The 26,777-nt window shown below is 36.8% G+C and overlaps 1 protein-coding gene across 20 annotated transcripts in view; it reads left to right on the forward strand.

Annotated features, from left to right (window-relative positions):
- MEF2C (myocyte enhancer factor 2C) overlaps positions 1 to 26,777 on the forward strand; it is a 177,959-nt gene that overhangs the window by 82,047 nt on the left and 69,135 nt on the right. For all 20 annotated transcript variants that reach the window (XM_013059763.2, XM_013059764.2, XM_013059768.2 and 17 more), the window contains one exon: positions 15,379 to 15,582. In XM_013059763.2, coding sequence (XP_012915217.1) covers positions 15,379 to 15,582 — 204 coding nt within the window. The remainder of the gene's footprint in view (positions 1 to 15,378; positions 15,583 to 26,777) is intronic.

Consider the following 26,777-nt stretch of genomic DNA (forward strand, 5'->3'; position numbering starts at 1 on the left):
AAGCAGTAGCTTTCGAAGCTCTATGCTTGTGGGACTTTTCAAATGTATGCTACTGACGAAGTTATTTTGAACTACTTACCACCGTTTTTATCACTTCAGATTCCAGCTTATTCTAACACTACAATTTCAATGTCTCCATCTGCGTTCTTTGTTTCTACCCCCCTGAAGTACCTTCAGCAATCAGGCAATAATATTACCCTCCTTCATATGGTCCCGGTAAATACGCCCCTGAAAAAGCCAGATTTTTTTAATGACTTTTGTCTTTGTATGACTCTTTTTACAAACAGAATAGACTTAGAAATCTGTGATGTCAGTTGTATCAAGAATAAAGTAATCTAAAAATTAGGCTTGCTTAACCTAAACATGTTTATACATGTATGGTTCTATTTTAAATTTTCAGCTTCTCCACTTTGAAAGGATAAGAAAGGTGAATGCAAATGCATTTGTGTGATTTGTTATAAAAAGGCATTTAAATGTTTGAATAATTATAAGGGAAAAAATATTTGCCAAATAACTCAAGGTCTAATATAATAAGTTAAGGGAAAAAGATTTTTAAATGTCTTAAGCTCTCTTCTATCAGTTCTGGCACACTAATGGTTTTTGCCAGCAAACAAAATTTTATGTAATTATCAGTGCAATATCTGGAGCACAAATTAAAGACAATTAGCAGCATTCTCCTGTTAATAGAACAAGAGAATCCCCTTATGACTAAAAAGAATTCAGAGATCGTAGCTGTTAAATTTTCTCACTTTTTCTCTTTTCTTATGTCCCTATGTCAGTTTCTCTGTACAACTTATAAATTGCCTTAAATGGGCTCAGAAAAAAATCCTGGAGAAATATGTTCAGTGTAGGTACAACATATGAACAGTTTCTACAAATGGATGTTTTTAAAAAACTAAATCTGATATTTTTTAAAGTAAACTGAATAAAAGAGATTTACTTATTTCCTCAAATGACTCTGTTTTAAAAAGAAACGAATGGGGCGCCTGGGTGGCTCAGTGGGGTAAGCCGCTGCCTTCGGCTCAGGTCATGATCTCAGGGTCCTGGGATCGAGGCCCGCATCGGGCTCTCTGCTCAGCGGGGAGCCTGCTTCCCTCTCTCTCTCTCTCTCTCTGTCTGCCTCTCTGCCTACTTGTGATCTCTCTCTGTCAAATAAATAAATAAAATCTTTAAAAAAAAAAAAAAAAAAAAAAAAAAAAAAGAAACGAATGTTACTCCTTACTTTCTCCTGTTTTCCACTATGTTAGGCAGTTCTTAGAATTTAAGCTGAAATTTCAGGGGAATTTTTACTGTAGTGTTCCTTCAAGGTGATATCCAGAATACCAGTAAATAAAAGGCTAATTATAGTTCTAAACTTGAGAGTAACAACCAACTAACCTACTCTTTAAATGTAAGGAACAAGATAATTTAGAAAGACAAATAAATTGCTTCAAGAAGTAACTTTGTGATGAATCCTGAACCATGAGTCAAAGAACAGAGTAATCTAGACATATACATTTTCTTTTATCATTTGCACAAACAGAATTTCCAGAATCATTAGTTGTTTGTATGCATACCAAGTAAGTATATATTATTAGAGAGGAAATTATACTTAAGATACTATCAGAGAGTTATCCATGTTTCTCAATGAATGTCTGGAACCTTGTTTTAAATTAGGTGAATAAAAAGTTCAAAAAAATCACCAAAGTGTTGATTTAAATCTAAAATAAAATCCACAAATACTTCATAATGATGATTATTATGCCTTTTTCCCCCCTCAGTGTCATTTCTTAACAGCTAACTGCCTCCCCTAAACTTGGTTTTAATATATAAAATCAGGGTGTATCATAGTAACATATTAGCACATAGTAGTACATTTCAGAATTGAATTATAGGGTCTATTGATGCGTCCTGTGGATGCCTACTTAAAGGTTCCCCATGCACATAAGTTAGATCATTCTTTCATTTATCTTAAAATCACCAAAGGGAAGGGGTGCCTGGGTGACTCAGTGGGTTAAAGCCTCTGTCTTCCGCTCAGGACATGATCCCAGAGTCCTGGGATGGAGCCCTGCATTGGGCTCTCTTCTCAGCAGGGAGCCTGCTTCCCCCTCTCTCTCTGCCTACTTGTGATATGTCTGTCAAATAAATAAATAAAATCTTTAAAAAAAAAAAATCAAAGGAAAAAGTTTTGTTCAGAGAGCTGGAATTACTAGTGATTGAAGAGACTGAGAAAGGAAACCAAAAGGAAAAAAAATACACTTTTGAGAGTTTCCAAATCAAAGAAAGCAGTAGCTAGAGTGCTCAGATGTACATTTAACAGCTGTGACATCAGGTCATTCATTTCTATTCTATTCCTAGCAATTTAAAAACAATTCACAAATGGTCTCCCCTCTATATGGTTGAATCTTAGAGATAGCACACCACACACTTACTATGCATCCCATACATGTGGGATAGTTTATATTTGTATTGAATAGATCTATTCCTTTACTACCAGAGAAGTACTGTCTTAGATGCTCTCAAACTCGTTCATTGACTTTCCTTTAATAAGGAATCTAAGAGAGGCCAAAAGTTGCACAAGGCAAAAGGTAATAGTTTCCTCCATGTACTTGAGGGCTTCAAGATGTTTTGTTGTTTCAGTTCTGATTTGAGTATCTCATACCATTTCCATTTAAAACCATGATTTAGAAAAATCCTGATGCTTGTATTTATTGTATCTCAATGGTTTTAAGTAGAAAGTTGGGATTGAATGGACCTTCCACCTCTGCAAATGCTCGCACACCCCATTCTGTCTGTGACAAGTCACCTTTTGCTTTGCAAATGCACAAACGCTGTGACATTGTATTACTGAGAAACCAACCCTAAAAATATTAACATTATAAATAGACCACATAAACCAAGAGGTTTTTCCAAACTGTAGATTAAAGAACATGTTGCTAATTTTTTTCAAAAACTGTGTCCTTTGCCGTCTAGACCTCCTCTAACATTGTAATTTATTCATTCAAAATGAGCTCCTTTAAAAATTATTATCATAATAGTATTTTTAAAGTTTACATCCTCACAGACTCTAATTGAAGAAGGTATGGCAATGCCCCCTCCTCACTCCAGAATGATAGCTTTGGTTGAAAAGAAAAATAACATAATTAATTTGAAGTAAATGAAATTCCATAATATGGAATAGGTATACTTGCATTTCTTTTGAAATAAGTTGAACCACTAATAAGAATAAGAGAACCACTGTAAATGTTTGGAATTTTGACTTTTAATTTTAAGTTGGAACAGTTTAGCTTAAGAAATCACTAACATTTAAATAACATTTCAACAAACGCAACTGTTTGGAAACTACAACGGAGACAGCCTCCTGCCTTCTGTCTTGCGAGGATTGATTTGGAAGGCCCTGAGGGAGAAAATATTGGAGTTAGGAGGTAAAACTGAAGCCATCGTGGAAAGGAAGAAGTTACACTCTTCCTGTTATGACAGGAAACGTAGACAAATGTGCTTCCTGAGCATTTGCTCAGCAGGGAATGAAGTAGTCTTTGACCTTTACCTTAGGTACATTTTGGCTTTGTTAAACTAGTAAACATGTTTTTGCCCCCAAAATATTAGTCTGGTTTATTTGATTCTTCTCAGATTCAAATGATACATTTTAGGTATATGAGGTATAAAGAAACAGAGGTATTTATTTTGTGACTGCATCCACAGATCGAATTTAGAACATAAATCAGCCTTTTAACGAACCAAGGAGACCTGAATGGCTCATATAAAAAATTAAAAACATACTGCATTATAGCCCCCTCTTTTTAAAATCCAGAATACTCTTAGGCTTAAAAATGGGCTACAATGAAATCTTTTAAATCCTGGTAAGTTTAATAATTGTAGACCATCTTTCTTCCTTTTCCTCCTACGGACAGATATATCAGAAATCAGCTACTATAAGTTTTAAAATGCAAACCCTGTGAGTTTGTGAGTAAACACTCAGGTTTATTCATATGCATTCAATTACTTAACTTTAATCTAACTCATTGTTCAATATTTTTGCCCAAGAAGTGTACAGTGCACAAAATTTAAGAGTTTTATTTGGGGGGTAAGAGGTTGACTTAGGTGAAGGGTTGGTAGAGTTCTGAATTCCACACACTACATTCGCTATTTTAATCTTTTTATTCTGTTCAGAGTTTTAGGAACTACTGCTTGAAACCCCTTTGGAAATCCTGCTACATTGCAGTGAAACACGGCTCAATTTGCTTGAGGCTAACGAGGACAATAGTCCTCTTTGCAGCAGAACACACTGCTGTCTCATCCTCGCAAGTTACGCTGGAGGGTTACAAGCACATGGTAGCAGTCTGCTTAAAAGAGTCCCTCACTGCTCTTTAAAGAGCCTTTCATTTACGATGGCAGGCCCCGTCATTGTATAAAGGAGCGCTTGTCTAGAACACAAGTCTGCAGTGGCATTGCTTCCTCCCACCGAGAGTAATCATCAAGCCTAAAGCTCGCAAGCCTTTCTAATGACAGACTGAATTAAACAAAATAAAATTGAAGAGGAATAGTTTAGAACAGTTGTACCATTACTTACTGTCAGGAACAAGCCAGGGGAAGAAAAAGAGCATTTAAGAGGGCATTTCCCTTTTTTTCAATTAGAGATTGTCGCTGCAGACTCTTGACTCCATCCCTAACCCATTAAACACATAGGAAGACTGCATGGCTGTGGATTAGAGACTGCATTGTATCTATGAACTGTCTGTCTTGTCCTTCATTAGTCACTCTGTTTCCTTAACCAGGAGGAAACTGAGAGATTATCTATGCTGGGGGTAAGGAGGAATGGATCTAAAATATTTTCATAGGATGAGGGTTATATTTATCATGACTCTAGTTGGACAAAAAAAGAGAGAGAGAGAGAGAAAACCTCAAAATTTGAAAGTAGAATTCCTTGGATACATTTGTCCCAAATACATTGTAAAACAAAGAAACTAATAATTACTTTATGAGTTAAAGAAATGAGTAAAAAGTTCTCCATTCATTGAGCAGTTCAATTAGGATTCTGTTGACCGTATTCTGAGTGATGGAAAGAAGTGTTAGGGACCCATAGATTAAAAAATGGTTGCTTCCCTCAGTAATGCGTTGCAAGTTGTTTTTTGAGTTAGGACTCCGTTATTCTTGTAGATGTGAGAAGCTGCTCTTTCCAAAGGTCTTTTCTTTCATTTATTTGGAACTTTCCTGTAAGGTGCAAGTACTCCCACAGTTACTATGGCAGGAAAGTTCTCCTAAGGTAACTTTATGAACAGAGCCGAGATTGGGGGTGAACGGAGCAGACACACATGTGGCGTGGAGGCTCATTATTAAATGTCCTTTCTGTTACACAGTAGTCAAACTAATCTCCCTGCCCCGTAGGAAATGGTACAGGACTTGTCCTCTGTTTTTAGAACTTGATATTTACATTACCTGTGTGTAAATCAGAGTCCCACCTTTTTTTATTCCGCCTGTAAACAGACCTGTATTTTTTACCAACCAAAATGTTTCTCATTTTGTGAAATTTAAATAAACATTCGTAAATATAGAACTACTGCATGCCCACTAGTGTATACATGTGGTTCCCGCTGGCTTTAGTGGGAATGGCTGGAGGTCTTGAGGGCAGAATTGGCTACAGTGTCCACACAAAAAGAGCTTTGATTTATTGTCAGAATGTAGAAGCCAACTTCTTCTCAATTTTTGTATTGTTAATATTTTTTACTTTAACCTAGAGAGCTATCGTTACCTTAATTAATAAGTTATGCACTACTTTGCTTGTACTCATCAGAACTGCTGACAATTCTTAATGTATGTACGCTGCTCAGCCAACGGTTGATGGGATCCATGCTGTGCTGAATGTCAGCCCCTGAAATGCCTAGTTATCTAAAAGAAGGAACACTGACTAATGGAATGGAGAATGAATTTTGTGTGAAGAGGGTTCTATTTCTAATTCATACAGGAACTAGCTTTGTGACCTTGGATATGGCAATTCATGTCTTTGTGTACAGTGTCATCTAAGAAATGGGATGATGAACTGTACCATATCCTAACTTGAAAGAGACACTGTCAAATGTAGTGGGATAACTTATTATAAGGTCTTTGAACTTATTAGAAAAAAGTCACCAGATAAAGTCAACACTTATCTAAAAGCAATTATAAGGGGCGCCTGGGTGGCTCAGTGGGTTAAGCCGCTGCCTTCGGCTCAGGTCGTGATCTCAGGGTCCTGGGATCGGGTCCGCATCAGGCTTTCTGCTCAGCGGGGAGTCTGCTTCCCTCTCTCTCTCTCTGCCTGCCTCTCAGTCTACTTGTGATTTCTCTCTGTCAAATAAATTTAAAAAATAAATAAATAAATAAAAGCAATTATAAGAAACAAATCCACACACAAATTTTAACCCAGTCTAATTTCTCTACTATTCAGTTTTACCAAATGCATGTTTTCCCAGTAAATTACTATGACAAAAAAGGAAAATAACAATATGAAATTTTGCTGTCTCAGCGGCAAATTTTCTATTAACATAGTTAGATCATGCATAGAAAGTTATTTTTAGTCATTCATTTTGGATTGCAAAAAATGTGTAATTCCTCCACCCATCTATCCATGCATTCATTCATCAAATATTTAGCCAAGTATTGTCCTGGGACCTCAGAGTACAAGATTGGAAAAGAGATGTTCTGGGCTGTCAAGGGAAGTTCAAGGTCTAGCTGAGAGAGAAACTCTAGTCTAGAAATAATAATGGTTAACACAAGTTGTCAGGTTCTAGGACAGCAATCTTTTACAGTATGTGACAAGAAATAACTGAGCCCAGTGCATCAGAGAAAAAAATACTACCTGCCTTGTATAGTGTTTCAGTCAACAAGTCACTTACACTTTTATTACAGCCTTAGATTAACTCCCAGGACTCTGTAAGATGCTTCGTATAACCTTCATTTTACAGGGGAGGAAACCGGGATTCAGAGAAGTTAGACAATTTACCCAAGAGCACACAGCTTGTAAGTGGCAGATCCTAGACTTGATTTTTAATTCCCATGTTTTTGTTTCTATGCCACACTGCTTCTTTAAAAACATTTTAATGAGATGAATTATCTCTACCATTACTTTTCTATGCATTTTCAGCACTGCCCAGAATTTAATATTATAACTCAAATTCTTTACAGTCTTTGTAGCTTATCTAGCTACAAAAAGTGACAGTGTTTTATTTCTTGGAATATAGAAATCAGAGGTGATTATGATGCCGTACTTCTGAGATTGAGTAACCAAAACTTAAGGCATCCTATAGAGGGAAACTGCAAAAATAAGATTCTCGTTTTGAGCCATATTACCATTCACTCAGATCTTCCCCTTGATCTAGAAGCCTGTGCTACCTAGGCATTGAATCTGAACATCTAAAATCTGAAATAAATATGTTAAAGGTTACTCTAGTCCAGCTTCCTGTTAATTCAGGAACACCTACACCTTCCTCGATAAACAGCTGTACTTGAACATGTTCAGGAATGAACTGCTTCCTACTTTATGAGCCTAGATCCACTCTTTGGCAATTCTCCTCACTAGATTTTCCTGTTTTCAGCCTCTTCAAAAGATTTTCGGCAGGGGCGCCTGGATGGCTCAGTTGGTTGAGCATCGGGCTCTTGGTTTCTGCTTCTGAGTTGTGGGATCCAGCCCCCTGTGGCAGGCTCCAGGCTCAGCCATGAATCTGCTAAGATTCTCTTCCTCTGCTCCCCCCCCCCCGCCCCAGCACACACATACACATACTTGCATGCACACTCGCTCTCTCAAATAAATAAATAAATCTTAAAAAAAATAAAAGATTTGCAGCAGTGCTTTCTAGTTCTAGTCTGTAGAATAAAACGGAGTAACTCATTTGCCTTTTCGCGTACCACAAGTCTTCAGATCTTGGAAAGTGTTCAGCATATCACTTTTAACCATATTTCTCTGGATTAAACATTCCAGATTGCCTCAGTAATTTCTTTTTTTTTTTTTTAAAGATTTTATTTATTTATTTGACAGACAAAGATCACAAGTAGGCAGAGAGGCAGGCAGAGAGAGGAGGAAGCAGGCTCCCCGCTGAGCAGAAAGCCCTATGTGGGGCTCCATCCCAGGACCCCGATATCATGACTTGAGCAAGGCAGAGACTTTAACCCACTGAGCCACCAGGTGTCCCTCCCTCAGTGATTTCTAATGCAAAATGTTCTTAGATCCTACATCAACCTGTTTGCTATCCAATAGACACTGATTTTGTCAGTATCATCTTAAAATGCAATGCTCAGAACTAAATACTGTGCCTAAGATTAATTAGTACTAACAAAAGATCATTAGAATTATTAATTTCCACGATAACTTTAGATCTTTGTCCCCAAATCAGCCACCACATTAATTTTCTTCCAACCCGAACCTGTAGAATTGTATTTTTAAAATATAAACGGAGACTCTAAAATTACCTGTATCATCATGCTATTTGTGACCAGCTTTCTAGTCCGTAGCAAGAGTTACAGATAGAGACTCTACCAAATTTATGTTAATACACTGGTCTGATAAGCATCTTCATTTAAACCAGTGATAGAAATGTCCGAGACAGAAGAGTTACTGAACTCTATGGCCCTTTACTAGAGACTTTCCCCTTAAACTTAACACTGATCAATCAATTCATATTTAAATCCTCTAAATTACTACTAGCTAGTCTCAATTCTGTAATATTGAGATGAGGATTTTATCAAATACTTTGCCGAATACATGTTCTTTGACAATCTGAACTGGAAGGTTCAATAAATTCTTGCTCAAAGAATGCAGTCATTTTGAACTCTTAGATCCTGCCCCTTTATCTCTGTATCTTGTGACTATAAAATTAAATTTTTATCTTCACACTTTATCATCTTTCATGATGAGTCATCTAGGCAAGAAATAAAGCCCACTTTTCTCGGAACTTTTTGAAATGTCTTTTTTCTTGAAATCTAGAGCATATGTACATAATATATTTCTCTCCATTCTTTAGCTACTTTATTACAGATTCCAAAATGGTATAGTCACTCTCTCTCAAGATTCATGTTACTAACATGTAAACTGTTAATTAAAACAAATACATATATCCAAAGTCTCTTATTTTTGAGAGATGAAATGATCAAAAAGGTTAAAAAAGTACATTTAGCAGAAAATTATATTGTTCCACTAAGACTATTTTTTTTAAAGATTTTATTTATTTGACACACAGAGAGATCAGTAGGCAGAGAGAGTGCGGGAAACAGGCTCCCTGCTGAGCAGAGAGCCTGATGTGGGACTCAATCCCAGGACCCTGAGATCATGACCTGAGCCAAAGTCAGAGGTTTAACCCACTGAGCTACTCAGGTGCCCCAAGACTATTTTTTCTCTTGGTAGCAAATTTTTGTTGAAATCCTATGTAACTCAAGTTTTCTAAAAAGTCAACATAGGGACGCCTGTGTGGCTCAGTTGGTTAAGCCACTGCTTTCGGCTTAGGTCATGATCCTAGGGTCCTGGGATTGAGTCCCACATCAGGCTCCTTGCTCAGCGGAGAGCCTGCTTCTCTCTCTGCCTCTGCCTGCCACTCTGCCTGCTTGTGCTCTTTCTTTCTCTGACAAATAACATAAATAAAATCTTTTTTAAAAAGGTCAGCATAATTGAAAATTGGTTTCTCCCTCTAAAGCCTTAAGTACTCAGACCTTGAAACAGCTAATTTAAAAGTAAGCAAACAAAACAACAAAATCCCTACAGAAGATACTGCTGAATAATTGTTAAAAAATCTAAATGAGCTTAATCTTTACAAAAGTTATTTTAGTTCAAAAGTTATAAAATCAAGGTTATCTTAATTTCTACAAAAAAGGGGGGAAGTTCTTTGACTTCATGCCACCATTTTTTAGAACCTCATCTTTTTCATCAAATTTGGCCACAAACCAAATATTCAGACTTTAAAATAGACTATTTCCATTCCATAATTCACTGTTTCAGCAAATGTTCATTGAGTGTCCACTGGTCAGTCTGGGTGAAGCCACAGATGGGGTCTTTGGGAAACTTGAAAGCCAATAGGAGAGGCAGACTCATAAACAACCAACTCTATAATATTAGAAAAAGTCTCATAGTAAAGGTTTGTAAAAAGTTTTAGAGGATGACAGTGAGGGAGGAATGAGTTTTTTTCCAAATATAACAATGAAAGCTTCGTAGAAGAAATTGGCATTTAAACTAATTTAAGCCTTGCTGCTTGATTGGGAGCCTGCCAGCAACCAGATGGAAAGGGGGTGGGACGTAATACCACAATCAGCTTTCACTGAGTACAAGATAAGAAGTAACCAATATGGTAGGTTTCATTTCATATTCATCTTGATTCAGTTAACATCTACTGTTATTTTTCTTGTTCAGTCTAGAGAAAAGGTTGGTCAGAAAACAAAAACTGAATTCACCTCTAACTCTAGATAAAAGTACAATTTCAGATCATTACACATGACTGAAAATATAACACTATTAACTAAGTAATAAACTTTGCTTCAAATAAAGCAACTTGCTTTTAGCCTTAATGAATTAAATGAGTATTTTGTTCTCCAGCCATGAGGAGGAGACATGAACAAGGGAGATATATATGTAATAGAAGCCCCAGCACCTAGCACAAATATCTGACAGGGAGAATGGTCAATAAATAGTGCTTCTCATTTGGCATATAGAAAATGCTCAATAAAAACTGCTCAAGTTACATTTGTTTCTGTGAACAGATTTACCAAATTTTTTATAACTCAGTTGTATGGAGGTATATTTAATAAGGTGCCTTTTCTCAATTTCAAATTCTGATTTCAATTCCTGATTCATACCTTGTAAGTTCTAAAGTAATTATAAATGTAAGATACCTAATGTAAGATGTATAAATGTGTGATGCCTGCCCTTATGCTAGGAGTTAAAACTTGAAGTTACTCTAAAACTCAATACTGAATCCTCTTACTGCAACATCATCATTATATTTGGGTCTGATTCAAGAAGTAAAGGAAAGAAAATTAAAACTGTCAGTGTTTGCTTTCTGTGCATATATTACATATTAAGTCTCTTTAATTCTGAAAACTAATGTCGAATTACAGTGTCCACTAAACAATACTGGCTTTATTCTCTTGTCAGTGCACCATGATTGATGTAAGCACTGGAAAAGAGCATCTCTTTGCCTACTACTATGAAAAGAGTTTTCCGTCTCACCTAAGGTTAAAAATAATGTTATTTTAATAGAAATGGACTTGTTCCCATTACAAATTATTGTCAAGTTATAAAAAATGTAATCATTACAATACATTATTATATTTAAGTATAAAAGCTCTGAGCTGCAATCTTTGTCATTGAGTGGCATATTTTAAACGAAGAGTAATATCCCAGGTCTCTTTAGAAAGCTTAATGCTTAAAAACAGTTTTATCTAGCCATGCACAATGAGAAAAAAGCATTCTAAAATACATTTTGAGTATGCTATGAGGAATATGAGCATAATACAGAATTAAATTTAGAGCAATTAAGAGTAGATTTTGAAGATATTTTCTTAAATGCTTTAATACAGTCAGCACCATTTCAGTTTTCAGTTTTAATGAGAAGAAGCTATATGTGCTGACTTTTTTGACAGGTATTATTAAATAAGTATGCATTATCCAGAAGCCTATTTGGTTACACAAAAGTTGAGGAGTAACTAAAAGTAAACACAAATAGTAGCTTTAATGATATTTCTGTGCTGAAATGTACTTTGATGGTGAGTGTTGTAACGTACTAAATTCTGAGGTTGAGTACAACAGAAACCATACTGTATTGAGACATTCCACCTACAGTTTGTGGTCATGAAAGTCTGATTAAAAGTGGTTTTAGATATATGAAAGTATTTTGGGCCAGTGCCTTCTGTATTGAATCTACTCTTACACTGTTTCACTAAATAAAATACCAATGTGCAAATACATCTGGGTAACTAAATTGCTTCTAAAATAAATATTAAAAGACATTTTATATAAATCTATGTAATTATTATGATTCTTTATCCCAAAGAGGTAGTCTTAATTCATTATTAATACCAATCATAACTCATCTGAATAAACTAGAATAAAAAAGCTTCTAAAGTAGTGTGATAATCAGATATGAAAATAAAACACTAGGTATATTTAGTAGAAGTACCTTAGAAAGACAATCAATAATCATAAAACAAAAAGTGGGACATTGGCAATTATTACAAAGAAAAACTGTCCAAAGTTGAAATGTAAATAATGTATCTGAGTGGAGATTGACTAGCTGATGTGGGCTGATAAATACCGTATTTTCCAAAGAATGATCAGAGGGGATTCCAGATTTCTGCTTTCTCTTTGTATTAGGAATAATGAGATCCTCAAATAGCCTTAATCAGTAGACTCTTCATAGCCACCAACATAGACATATTTTGTAAGTCCTTTTTCTGTACATCAGCCAAGTGAGGGATGGGAACTAGGTTTATTGAGCTTCAGTGTTAAGCAGTATGCTCACTACTGTACACTGATGTTATTTTGTGCAGTCTTCACAGCAACACTAAGAATAGGCGTCCTCTCTATTTTAGATGAAAAATCAAACTCAGAAAAATCCAACTAAAGAACTTAAATGAATTTCTCACGACTAGCACATAACAGGTTCAGCATTCAAATCTGGGATCCTCTTAACCAGGCCCCATGTTCTTCCCTTTTTACCATCCTGCCTTTAATGCAAATGTGATAAAGCAATATAATCATTATTGAGCATAGATTTATCTTTTTAAAAGTCTACTGAAGATTTGATTTTTTAAAATGTCATGGGAAAAGCTTTCACATAATTTTATTTATTTTTTTAAAGATTTTATTTATTTATTCGACAGAGATCACAAGTAGGCAGAGAGGCAGGCGGCGAGGGAGGGGGGTGTGGGGGAAGCAGGCTCCCCGCTGAGCAGAGAGCCCGATGTGGGGCTCGATCCCAGGACCCTGGGATGACCTGAGCCGAAGGCAGAGGCTTTAACCCACTTAGCCACCCAGGCGCCCCATAATTTTAGATAATATAGATCAATTTGATATTTCTAGAAACTTCACTTAATAGTTCTCCCTATTTCATTTTTATACTACAGATCATTAACTTGTGCCCATATGTGTCTGCTGGTCCAAGCACTGGGCATACACTGTGAGCAAAATAAAAATGGCATAAGATCTTGTGAAACATGCATTGTAGAGGAAGAGACAGACATCAAATGATCACACACAAAAATATACAAATTATGAAATGTGAGAAGTGCTATTAGGGAAAAATAAAGGATGATAGATAAAACAGTATTAACAAAGTGTGGAGGATTGAGGAGACCAAAAGATCAGGTTTTTCTGTCTGTTCACCCACAGTTCCTGTCAATACATTTAGATGTAGGTTTGTGGGATGGGGTAGGATTCAAAGTTCACTCTGAGGTCTCTAGTTTGGGTAACTGAGTTTATTGTGAGATGGCCAAGCCAGGAGGGGGAGCAGCTTCAAGGATGATGATGAGTTTAAGCTGTGGAGGTTTAAGAGATTACTAGCACATTCAGATAGATGTAGGACTGGAGGACATCCTTTGGGTGTCCCAAGACAAAAAAAAAAAAAAAAAATAGGGCTGGCCTCTGCAAGATGGGTTAGATATGAAGGTGAGAAAAAAAAAATTTAAGTTGTCCATTTAAAAATCAACAAAGGGGGCACCTGGGTGGCTCAGTGGTTTAAGCCTCTGCCTTCAGCTCAGGTCATGATCTCAGGGTCCTGGGATCGAGCCCCGCATCGGGCTCTCTGCTCAGTGGGGAGCCTGCTTCCCCCTCTCTCTCTGCCTGCCTCTCTGCCTACTTGTGATCTCTCTATCAAATAAATAAATAAAAAATCTTAAAAAAAAAAATTAAAAAAAATAAAAATCAACAAAGGAGGGGCGCCTGGGTGGCTCAGTGGATTAAAGTCTCTGCCTTCAGTTCAGGTCATGATCCCAGGGTCCTGGGATTGAGCCCCGCATCGGGCTCTCTGCTCAGCAGGAAGCCTGCTTCCCCCTCTCTCTCTGCCTGCCTCTCTGTGTACTTGTGATCTCTGTCTGTCAAATAAATAAATAAAATCTTTAAAAATAAATAAATACATAACAAAAAATAAAAATCAACTAAATTAAGTTAGTCAGCATTTCCCAGAGTATATGACTCAAAAAACCTAGCTTTGAAAACTGATAGTAAATGCTCCTCTAAATAAATAAATAAGCAAAGAAACAAACATTCTTTCAGGAAATGGTTTGGCAGGTTAAACAAAATTTAAAAATTTTTCCAGCCTTTAATATATCAATGTGCCTCATTTCCCAAATGTATTAAGCTACTGAACTTTTTGTCCTGAAGAGTATTTTATAGAAATGATATTCCAGAGAACACCTGCTGGAAAATGCTGGGACATTTAAAAGCTTACAGTTAACAATGTCCATGGTTTTTGGTGGACAAACTAGAGTGTAATCAAGAAAGGAATGAAATTGGGAATAGTGAAATTTTTATTTGCATTTGGTATCCTTGCCAGATAGGAAGTATTCAAAGTCAGAGCTGTTGTAGACAGCTCATCAGGAGAAAGGCATTGTGAAGAGTGAATTTTAAAGATTGGAGATGAATTGAGGAAGGAATGATTTCAGACAGGGAGATCATCTAGGACAGGAAACTGATAAGGACGGGAATGATAGAGCCGCCTGGGAAGTAGACAAGAAAGTGTGAACCTGAGAAACATTTCAAGGGAAGGAATTATGGGACTTGGTAATAGATTAGATTAAAAGAAAAAAAAGGAAAAGATAATAATACATTTTCAGGCCTGAGAAGGGAGGAAAGATACACAAAAGATTGAAAACAGAACCCTAACGGTATTTTGACAAAAGTACTTCCCAACTTTCTGCTGCATTTCTAGAAAACATAATACAGCACTGTCTGAAAGCAGTCTTATCCCTTCGAATGTTTTCAGTTAAACAAAACAAATTCTTAAAAGTTTTGGACACACACACCAAGAATTTCTGAACACGCATCGAAAATGGTATGCATGTCCAGTCTTCACATGGTCAAAAAATGAGCTCCAAACTTATAATTGGGAAAGATGTTAACCATGTTGAAATTAATTTTCTCAAATCTTAAATTGCTCCAGAAAACATGAATAGTTCTCTGGTCACCTTCATTAAAATGCCCTACATTAAATCTGGCATTTACAGTTTCACATTCAGCAACAAGCTGGAAATCACACTTTTCAAATTCTAAGAAGAAATTAGTTTTAGATTTATTTGCTTTCTTTCCAAATGTGTTAGTGCCCAAGGGCTCTGACAACGACACACTTTGTTTCACAAAGGAAAAAAAGTAGTACTGTTAAAAAGAAAAAAAAAAGTTTTCTTTTCCTTTAAAAAAAAAAACACCAAAACTGCCTGGCTTTTTTTTTCCAGGTGACATTTACAAAGAGGAAATTTGGGTTGATGAAGAAGGCTTACGAGCTGAGCGTGCTCTGTGACTGTGAGATCGCGCTGATCATCTTCAACAGCACCAACAAGCTGTTCCAGTACGCGAGCACCGACATGGACAAGGTGTTGCTCAAGTACACGGAGTACAATGAGCCGCATGAGAGCCGGACAAACTCAGACATCGTGGAGGTGAGAGCGCATGCGTGTTTGGCGAACCCCACCCCCTATCCCCACCCCCAGCTGAGTGGTGTGATGGTTGGACCTCCCCCTTCCACGCACACACGTGCACGCACACATACTGGTTCCTTTTCCTAAGGTGTTCCTGTTCCCCACGGATGTCCCCCGGTTATCACTCCAACATTACCCCACCCTTTCTATTCCTGCAAAATGCAAGTTAGAGCGATATGGTGATAAGGACAACGTAGATACCTGGTCCTTGCTAGAAAACAGGCACCACTGTCAACGTATTGACCTCATCCTCCACACGGCCGTATCAGGAATAAGACTTGGGAATTGTGGCCAACACAGGGCTTTACTGACTTTTGGTGATTTCTTTTAGGTATAGACTAGTGTCACAGCATCGTCAAAGAAAAAAAATATTTAAAAATGAACTCACCCAGCCTTATACTTCAATTTCTCACTTTGTCTCTTCTAATTCATTCTTCCTAATGCATTCTTACTGAAAGGGTAAAGACAATTATTCTGCTAGAAATGTTTTCCCCCCAATTATATCATTTAGTGTAGCATTGTTAATATACGCAGAATCAGAAATCTGATGAAAATGAATTTCTAAATGTTAGCTTGGTGTTTTATGAAAGTTAGATTTAAAACGTTTTATTGTGCCAGAAATAAATAAGCATCACATTAAAACACAAAAATGTTTTTGATTCATTAGCATAAGTAGCATTGCCATACAGTTTTAAACACTTCCTGCACATATCCTATTTAAATATTATTGCCTTATAATACCCTTCATAAACAGTGAATACTGAATCAAAAAAGACGTTCAGTGAGGACTGTCCCTATCTGTCTGTCTCCTTCACTTGTCTATCTCCTCATGATTAGTGATGGTGATTATGATTGCTTTCCCAGAGTTAAAAGAAAACTAATAAATTTTTCAAAAGTATGTTTTCAGGGTCAGTTTACCAGAGTATAGGTTATTTTTGTCATTATTTTTAGACTGTTTCATATTATGAAAATAATTTAGCACTAATTTGACCAGTCTTATAATTGCCTAAGACTGATTCTCATGTCTTTGCCTTTATTTGGAAGTTTTTTAAAAGTATTGAGCTGGGGCACCTGGGTGGCTCAGTCGGTTAAGCATTCCACTCTCAGGTCTTGATCTCAAACCCCACTTTGCACTCCACACAGGGTATAGAGCCTACTTAAAAAATAAACAATATAAAACAATAAAAGTATTGAACTGATCGCCTTTTTTGTTTTTGCCTAACAAAGCCAAGCAAATAATTTCAGAAAACGAAAGTGAATAAACTTAATGTGGTATATGTATAAAATACTTGCAGATTTGCATTACTGAATGTCACTTTAGTTTTTCATTGACATGATTTTAATTGTGTGCCTTGATGTTGAAATGTAAGGCCATTTACAAAACTTACCTGAAAACTTTCCTGAAAAAATTTCTGGAAAAAATTTTATCTACGTATACCTGTAACTGTGAAAATTCATAAACAAACACGAATATGAACAGAACTGGTCAACGTCAAATCTCATAGGTGCTTCTGTGTGTGTGTTTGTTTATGTGAGTTTGTGTGTCTGTGCACTCACACACATTTAACGTAAGTTCCAAACACAAAACAACTCAATACTCAAGACTCCATCTCATTACCAAAACCATTACAACAGATACTTCAGGGTATCAGAGTTGAGCTAGAATTTGTCATTAGCCCTAAACTGCTCCAGTCCTTAACATGATGTAAAATGCAGTAGAACCATAGTAAAGTATTTGAAAAATGTGCTTTTAAACTTCGCTTTCTTAAAGAAGCTTAAAAATCTAGAAAATTCATTTTTCTGAGAGCTTTAGTCAGGAATATACTGTGTGATTTAACAGAGAACTTCACATTCTCAGGACTTTCATAATCTTGGACAGATGGGTATCTGAGCCAGACTTCTTTAAAGGCCATAAGAAGAGCACTGGGTTACAAGTCAGAGGGCTTGCATTTGAAACCTTGTCTTGTACAATCTTACTGTGTGACAAGTTAGCTACTTCTCTGGGCTGAAGTGTCCTCATCTTAAAAATGAAGGCATTGAGTTCGAAAGTCCTTTGCAACACAATTCTTTAAAAAGCAATACTTTTGAAAGAGAGTAAAGCAGCAGCTCTATTATCTTGCGTTTAATTCAGTAAAGCTCTGAATCTCTCAAAAAGATAGTCTGGGGGTCCTGGACCAAACCTAGGGATGGCTTGATTCTTGGGATGAACAGAACATATTATAAATCGGTCCTGCTCAACTACCTGAATCACACATTCTTCATCTATTTCGCTTTTCCATTTTAGTAATAATAGAGATAAATGAGGAAGAAGTAAGAGGGCTCCCTAAGCCTAATAAAATTTACATCACCCCCACATTGAGTATTTTTCTAAGTGCAGCTCATTGAAATCACTACTCTTGAAATACTTGGCGGGGAAGACGGCATCTGGATGGAAAACTGCATTTATAAGTTTCCCAAATAATTCTTTCATACACTAAGTTTGAAAACTTCTGCAGCCCTGAGACATAATTTGTGTTGGGGGTGTCTGACTGATTCAGTCAGTTAAGCATCCGACTCTTGATCTCAACTCAGGTCATGATTTCATGGTTGTAAGATCAAGCCCTGCATCAGGCTTTATGCTGGGTGTGAAGCCTGCTTGATTCTCTCTCCCTCTCCCACTGCCCTTCCCCTCCTTAAAAAAAAAAAAAAAAAAAAAAAAGATGTAAATTGTTTTGGAGGCTAGGAAACTGGGATACATCAGGGATTTGAGGAATCCATCCTTAGAATGAATCTAACACAAAGTTGAGAGTGAAGGTAGTTTACTACTCCCGGGTAAAATTTTAAATCCTATTTATTTTAATTTAATGGAATACATCTAACTGCGTAAGTTTAATGAGGAGCATAATATGTTTCATGAAGGGTCATTAGTTTTATATTTCCCATTTGGACCATTATCCCTCTCCCTTAACCTTCCAAAAACAGTTTACTCACAAGAAAAAAAGATTGGCACAGAGAGAGAAATAATATGATTCCCAGCATTTAGACCAAAATACAAATTTCTGGGCCATACTAGAGTAGTGTTACAGGGTCATAGGAAATTGTGCAGCGCGTGGGTGTTGAAAAAGATTCCTTCTTTTAGCAAAAAAGCTCTGCGTAATTATCATGTCTTTGCTTGATAATTAGCACTACTGTTACAATGGCACAAAGACAAAGACTTAATAGACAGACTGAGATAGGTTTTTTTATTATTATATTATAATGCAGCTTGAATATCTGTTTAGATACAATATATAAATATGCCAGATTTAGTAAATGTGTTAAATTTTTAATCCATTGCTTTAAAAAAACAAAAACAGTTACTGTATTAAAAGCGCTTTCTTTGAAGAAAGTCCATTTTATTTTACTATATGACAAGTAGACTGGATATTTACTCAAAATGCTGGCTTATAAGGCTGTTGAAATTAAGTAGGGATTCTGATGATATTAAGGGAACTCTCCCCTTCGTCTCTTCCAACTGTCTTAGCTCCACTCCTGTCTCCCTTCTGCCATTCTACCATACAGTTGATGTTGGGCTCTATTCCTGGAAGATGTGGTGTTGAGCAATTCAAGATGACCTGAAGAATGCAAGGCCCACAGAACACGCTTTCGGGCCATCCTTCTCTTAACAATGATTTAGCAAGTGTCAGCTTATAGTCAGCACTGTACAAGGGATTCTGAAACAGCAGAAGAAGGCATTCTTGTTAAGGTTATAGAACGCATATAAAAAGCAGCTCAGGAACAGTTGGAGGGCTAAGGAGCCCTCATTAATGTAATACAGGCAACTCAAAGGAAGATATAAGCTAAACAATTGATCAAAAGTCATTCAAACAAGTCATTGATCCCCAGATCATTGCAGGTGGTCCTTGGAGTGGCAGAAGTCCCAGACAAGTTACCTCCGTATCAAACACATTTTCTAACCAAATACCCCTAAGAGATTGCCACTTAGCACCTGGCCAGGAGGGAGGATGTCACCCTTCAGTGATTCAGTGATTCTGTTTTCATCCAGTCTGGGCCATTAGTCAATGACTAAGGGTGGAAGAGGAATAAAACACAGGGCCCTCTGTTGCTCCCTAGGAAATCAAAAAAGATGGACATAACCTGGGGAGGGTATGTGCTTTGGTGAGTGCTGATTCACAGACCTGTACCCCTGGGGATAAAAATACATGTTTATAAAAAATAAAAAATTAAAAAAAAAAAAGAAATAAAGGGTATCTGCAAAAATCTAAAAAAAAAAAAAAAAAGATGGACATAACCCCTGCAAAAGAAATCTTGGATTTACAGTTGTTTCATCAAAGGATTACTTTTTTTTTTTTAGATGCACAAATTAGCGAGAAGAGTGTGTGTGTGTGTGGTGTGTGTGTGTGTGTGTGTGTGTGTGAGAGAAAGGGAGAAAGGAAGATAGGAGAGAAAGAGATGATATTTACATGAAATTTTATTTTCCATCATCTGAATCTTGTTTGGATTTAAAGAATTCTAAGAACAGTCGTTCCACCAAAATGTTTCCTTGCATGGTAATAATTAAGGCCTGAATTAGAACTGGAAATAGCTTATAAATTTTATTATTTCACAATGCTCCTGGAGGTTATCAATAAGCTAACAACTTTTGCGTAGCTTGGTGAAAATTGAGAGCTATAATTTTTGTTGAAAACCAAATGCAACAAATAGTGGAAATGGACTTTTTTATAAGCCATGTATTATCAAATTTGGAAATATATGTAAAATAAGAAAATCTGTTTATTTTACTTGAGCTTTCATTGTATCTAAACTAATTGAGTAGGTTCCAATTTTACACTCTATATTACAAAATATGGATATATAAAGGACGCCTAAGGGGCTCAGTCAGTTGAGCTTCTGACTCCTGTTCTCAGCTTGGGTCTTGATCTCAGGGTTATAAGTTGGGGCCTGCTTAAAAAAAAATATGATGGGGGAGATAAAATTATTTGTATGCATGCTTTATAGATGTATATTACATATCAGTACTTTTTTTTTTTTGCAATGAAGTAACATGGCTCTTTCCATGGGCTTCTTTTTTTTTTCTTCATTTCAAGTATTTATTTAAATTCCAGTTCATTAACATATAGTGTAATATTAGTTTCAGGAGTAGAATTTAGTGATTTGTCACTTACATACCACATCCGGTGCTCCTCATAACAGGTGCTCTTCTTGATATGCATCATGGGTACTTAAGTGTAAAAGTGCATTCATTTATTTGTCTGGTTATTTGTTTTATTTTTTATTTCCTTATGCATTCAATGAACAAAGATTGGTTGAATTCCTGCCATGTAGTATGTGCCTTGGAATGCCTAGAGATACAAACATAAACAAGGCCCTCAAGGACTCTTGGTCCTTAAGATTGCACACAAGGCCATGCATGTTCTGGTCCCCTGTTTTTATCTTCTTCTCCAGCCTCCCTCTTTTCTATTTCCCTCCCCCTACCATCGCCATCCTATATTTGAACCACCAAAACATGTTTATTTTCCTCAGCTTCTCCAAACCTGATTTGTTTTGTCTTTAACACTCCTTCCTTCAAGAAAGGTCCCAATTTATACTTTTGGAAAGCCATCCTTGAACTGTCCAATTTACCTCGTGGTAGCCTTTTTTTCTGTATTAGAGTTAGAACTATGTTTCCTCCATCAAAGCACCATATTATGGGGCACCTGCATGGCTCAAGGGCTTAAGCCTCTGCCTTCGGCTCAGGTCAGATCTCAGGGTCCTGGGATCAAGCCCCACATCTGGCTCTCTGCTCAGCAAGGAGCCTGCTTCCCCCCCTCTCTCTCTGCCTGCCTCTCTGCCTACTTGTGATATCTCTCTGTCTGTCAAATAAATAAATAAAATCTTAAAAAAAAAAAAAAGGCACCATATTATCTGGTTCCTGTTCCACAGTAGATTTTAAACTCCTGAAGGGAAGGGACTGTGTACATTTTGTTTACCATTTTATCACTAGAACTTCATGTGAGGCCTAGAGACTATCAGGCCCTCAGAGTATATTTGTAGAATAAATAAACAGGGGGAGACAGTTTAATAAAACAGTTAATAACAGTGTACGTCCAAGTGATTATCATATAGCATAATATTACAAACCTAAAATGTGAAAAATGCTTTTATAGCTCCAATGAAACTTCATTAAAATTTGGCAAATTTTACCAAAGCACAATCCAGAAACTAAATCCAGATCTATGCTAATACAGTGACCACTAGCCATATATGACAATTCACATTTAAATGAATTGAAACTAGATAAGATGTCCAGTCCAGTTCCCCACTCTCGCTAGCCACATTTCAAGGTCTCAGTAACCTCCTGCAACTAGTGACTGCCAGATAAGACAGGGAAGATATAACATGCATTGATTGTCACAGAAAGTTCCATGCAACAGGGCTGGTCTAGATTGAAATGTGAAAAGAGAGGCATTTTAAACTAATTGCGTTCTCAAGTTAATACCAAGATTAGTACTTCAATATAAAATTTGAGGAGTGCATTTTAGAAGTAAAGAGCTGTGTCACCATGAGATTTTAGAATCCCGAGCATAAATGTTCATTATGAGAGACACCAATTTGGGGCTAAACACTCAGTGTAAAACTAAAAACATATTTTACCCCTAAACCAATAACCACAGAGTCAATCGGTAGACTTACTACCTGGTCAGAAAGCACTTGCAAATTGTCCAGCCTGACAGGGAGCTAGGCAATGTGTGCTGTTTTTTTAAATGTGAAGCTTGTGAACGGAAAGGGGGTAGACCTTTCTTGTTACTATTTTAAATTTACTTGAGGCAACATGAACCAGTATTTAACTTTATAATTAGTAATTTCATTTCTTCAGAAAAGCAGGTTTTTTCTTTATGAAGGAACTTAGAGAAATAATATTCTTAAAGTCCATTAAAAATTTTTCTTAGGGTACTATAAAATATAATTAAAATAGTTCTTACTGCAGGTAACTCAGTAGCTCTAACCTGTCCTCTGTTAAACCAAGTATATAATTGCTTTTCAATAGATAGCAGTGAAAAAATGAAAAAAGGATTAGTATATTCCATAAAGGATTTAAACCTTTGGTATCGAGGCTTCCAAGAAAAAAGGGAAAAAATGATTTTGTGAAAACAATGTTTTGCAAATTTCTACTAAATTGTAATGTTCATTTTTGTTTATATCTCTTTAGAAGACCTTTACTAGTACCTATAAATCACATTTATCTTTATTCCCCAAAGTCTAAGAGAAGAAATGGGCCTAAAAGTATCTTCACATTTGTCATGACGACCAAGTGGATTTTTAGATATCAAATTTGATATGTAAAAATGTGTTTCTTTTTAAAACAAGATTTTAACTTAATTTACATGTGTTTTGTGAACATGAAAAGCTGCTTCACATCTCATTTATTAAGAACATCATTGCTGAACAAATAAAGTGCATGTTAGATTACTCGAGTTATATGCACAAGGCAATAAAACTGAATTTCCTCTCATTTGTTACTGCACGGCTCTAATGGTGTATGGGCATTGGTACTAACAGCTGGCTGAAAAGTATTTAATAGTAGAAAATACAGTAGGTTTCAAAATACAGCCCTTTTCTCACTAATGTAACCTCTTTGTCATTACTAATCACCAGCACTTTATCATCAGAATTTCACATGATCATTCTTGAACTGGAACAAACCAAAGTTCTCATGTTTTGGAGCCCCCCCACCACCCAGTATCTGAAAATGAAAGGGGAAAAATATTTAGCCTGGATTTTTTTTTTTAATTTAAAGATTTTATTTATTTATTTGACAGACAGAGATCACAAATAGGCAGAGAGGGAGAGGAACGGAAGCAGGCTCCCAACTGAGCAGAGAGCCTGATGCGGGGCTCCATCCCACGAACCTGGGATCATGACCTGAGCCGAAGGCAGAGGCTTTAACCCACTGAGCCACCCAGGCGCCCCAAGCCTGGATCTTTATAGTCAATTTTTAGTGATATGTACAGATTTCATGGCATGTGGAATTTGATGTTGGACAACATATTTGAATCATAATTGGTTATCACCTCAGTAAAGGTAGCATTGTTTGGCCTTAAAAGTATCAAATCAGCTTTCAAAGAACAGAACATCCTTACTTCCTCAGGACTGGCTACTGAATATATCACTGTGGAATACTCAAAAGTGAAGTTTTAGGAACAATTCCAGAGTCCTGCCTACAGTCGGAATACAAGATGATAAGTCTTTTAATCAAATAATATTTGTAATTTCAGTTACCTCACTGAATTTTTTTAAAGATTTTATTTATTTATTTGACAGAGATCACAAGTAGGCAGAGAGGCAGGCAGAGAGAGAGAGGGAAGCAGGATCCCTGCTGAGCAGAGAGCCCGACATGGGGCTTGATCATAGGACCCTGGGATCATGACCTGAGCTGAAGGCAGAGGTTTAACCTACTGAGCCACCCAGGCGCCCCCTCACTGAATTTTTTAAAATTTATTATTCTAAGTCTGTCTCGCTTCCCTGAAAGACATAATGATGTTTTATTTATCGCTGTTAACTCCAACAGCCATCTCAATGAATGACACATTGTAGACATTCAATAAATATTATACACACACACACACACACACATATATTTGTGTATATATACATATGCATATATACATATATATTTATAAAAGAACTTACTGGTGATCATTATAGTATAAATAAAATTAAACTTTACCAAATTTTCCTTGTTGAAGTCAAATATGTTCTAATAAAAATAAAGGTGAGAATCTTTCAAGTGAACCTGGGATGAATAAAGTTGTTGTTGTGTAAGAAAAAAATAGGCACAGTAGACCACATAGAAATACTACCTGTAGTAATGGTGGAAAGAAAAAGATCAATCTACATTGATTCCTGAGGAAGAGAGAAGCAACCTGTTGGTACTTTGGCCAGGATCTGACAAGAGGGATCAGTGGGTCTCAAATGAATAGCTTCTGGTCCAGTCTGAATCACTGGGACTCTTGCTTAAAGGCTGATTCGGACTCACTGGTATGCGGCAGGGCCAAAGATCTGTTTTTTTGACCAGTTCCCAGGTGATGCTGTTGCTGATTCTGCTAGTCGTGGACTAAACTTTGAGCAACAAAGATCAAGACTTTCCTTTCCAAACATCTGTTTTCTCCAGCATGGAATCTGAAAGTACATTTTTAAACATTTCTTTTTTGTAGCTTTACTGAGATCTAGAATCATATCATATAGTAGTTTTTTTTTTAAGTGATATTTGGTGAAACTAATTCTTGAAAGCAAGGGCATTAGGTTTTCGGAAGTATTATGTGAAAGGCCTGTCACTACTCAGTTGAGTCACACTTTGTGTGTGAACACTGCATCTCCTGGCCTGGTCCCGGCCCTTGTGAGTGCCTGTCAGTTGGTAGTGGCTGGAACACGTGTTGAGGAAGATTCTGATTCTGAAAGCAGACCGCGCGGGTGGGCATGTGTGATATGATTGGTTTGCATGTGTGCTATGGGTGCAGAGAAACTGGCTGCCATGCTTTCCTCCTTATTCTCACAGCCAAATAATTCATAGAACGTTCTGGGAAAAGACTTTAGACATGATCACTAAAAGGACTGTAATTAGGCAAGTGCTGCAAATGTGTACAACAGATTGGGTGGATAGATTATATTATTGGAAATCCATCTCATTTTACTAATAGCTATTTTGCATATTATCCAGTCATGTCTCAACGGCATTTACTATAGTCTCTGTTACCCTGAAATTTGGCCACCCAATGGAAGTTTCTTTATAAGGCAAAAAAAATTTCCTGTCAATTATTTCTAAAGGTCATAGAGTTAATGACTAGCTGGGAGGTTAATTAGATTCTGAAAGCCTCTTCATATCAATTAAATCTCTTATCTTTATGTTTTAGTAAATAAACTCAGTAACTATTTAGAGCTACTGTTTTAGGATAAGAAATACTATAAACAGTAAACTGTACAATGGGTATTTGGGGTTTTTTCTCACATCTGAGAAATTGTGATTACGAAATAAACTGATACATGAATTGGTGATAGTATCTTTTATTCTAGAATTTCTGAATCAGAGAAAAACTTATTTTTCGAAGTTGCATGCAAATGACTCTAGAGTCATAAAAAATGCCATCAGTGTAACCTCAATAAAACCATTTTGGAGAGGAAAAAGTAAGGTCAGAATTACCCTGAGAATGAGCTACCAACAAAAAACCAATTCTACTCTCTGTGGTTGCAGAAACAGAACTCCTTTCTGAGTTACTACACACATCTGTAAATAAGTGATATATTTAGTGCCGATGGCCTGACAATTAGAAACCCAATCATTTCTGTCACGTGAATTCTTTTTGGATAGTATAACCAGATTTCAGAATGAAATGATATAGATCTGCATTCATCAATAAGGTAGCCACTAGCAACATGTGGCTACTTAAATGTAAGTTAATTGAAATGAAATAAAATTTAAAAGTTCAGCTCCAGGGCGCCTGGGTGGCTCAGTCGGTTAAGCACCTGCCTTCAGCTCAGGTCATGATCCCAAGGCCCTGGGATCGAGCCTCGCATGCAGCTCCCTACTCTGCAGGAAGCCTGTTTCTCCCTCTCCCACTTTCCCTGCCAGATCTCCTCTCTCGATGTCTCTTTCTCTCTGTCAAATAAATAAATAAAATCTTTGAAAAAAATAAAATCTTCTAGGTGCCCCTGGGTGGCGCAGTCAGTTGAGTGTCTGACTCGTGGTTTCTGCTCAAGTCATGATCTCTGGTGGTGAGATGAAGCCTTGCATTGGGCTCCAAGCTCAGCAAGGAGTCTGCTTGAGATTCTTTTTCCCTCCCTAGCCTTCCCCCATACTTCTCCCCCATCTAGTGCGAGCACTCTCACTCTCTAAAATAAATTAATTAAATCTTTTTTTTAAATAAATAAATAAATAAGTAAAAGTTCGGCTCCTAGTCTCACTAGCCACATTGCAAGTACTTGATTGCCACATGTGATCAGGGGATCCCATACTGGTCAGGACAGGTATAGAAATATTCATCACCTTCCCCTGGGCAGCACTGCTGTCAAGGATAGAATTGACAAATCCAGTGCTCTTGTTCATGACATGATTGCATGACAGCTGATGGATACACCTAAGAAAGGGCCTGTCCACTGGAGAGGATGCGTGCAGCCATTTTGTCTTTTGTTCCTCAGCAGAC

This window comes from Mustela putorius, unplaced genomic scaffold, assembly GCF_011764305.1.
Source record: "Mustela putorius furo isolate JIRA1106 unplaced genomic scaffold, ASM1176430v1.1 tig00537350_pilon_pilon_pilon, whole genome shotgun sequence".
Lineage (NCBI taxonomy): Eukaryota > Metazoa > Chordata > Mammalia > Carnivora > Mustelidae > Mustela > Mustela putorius.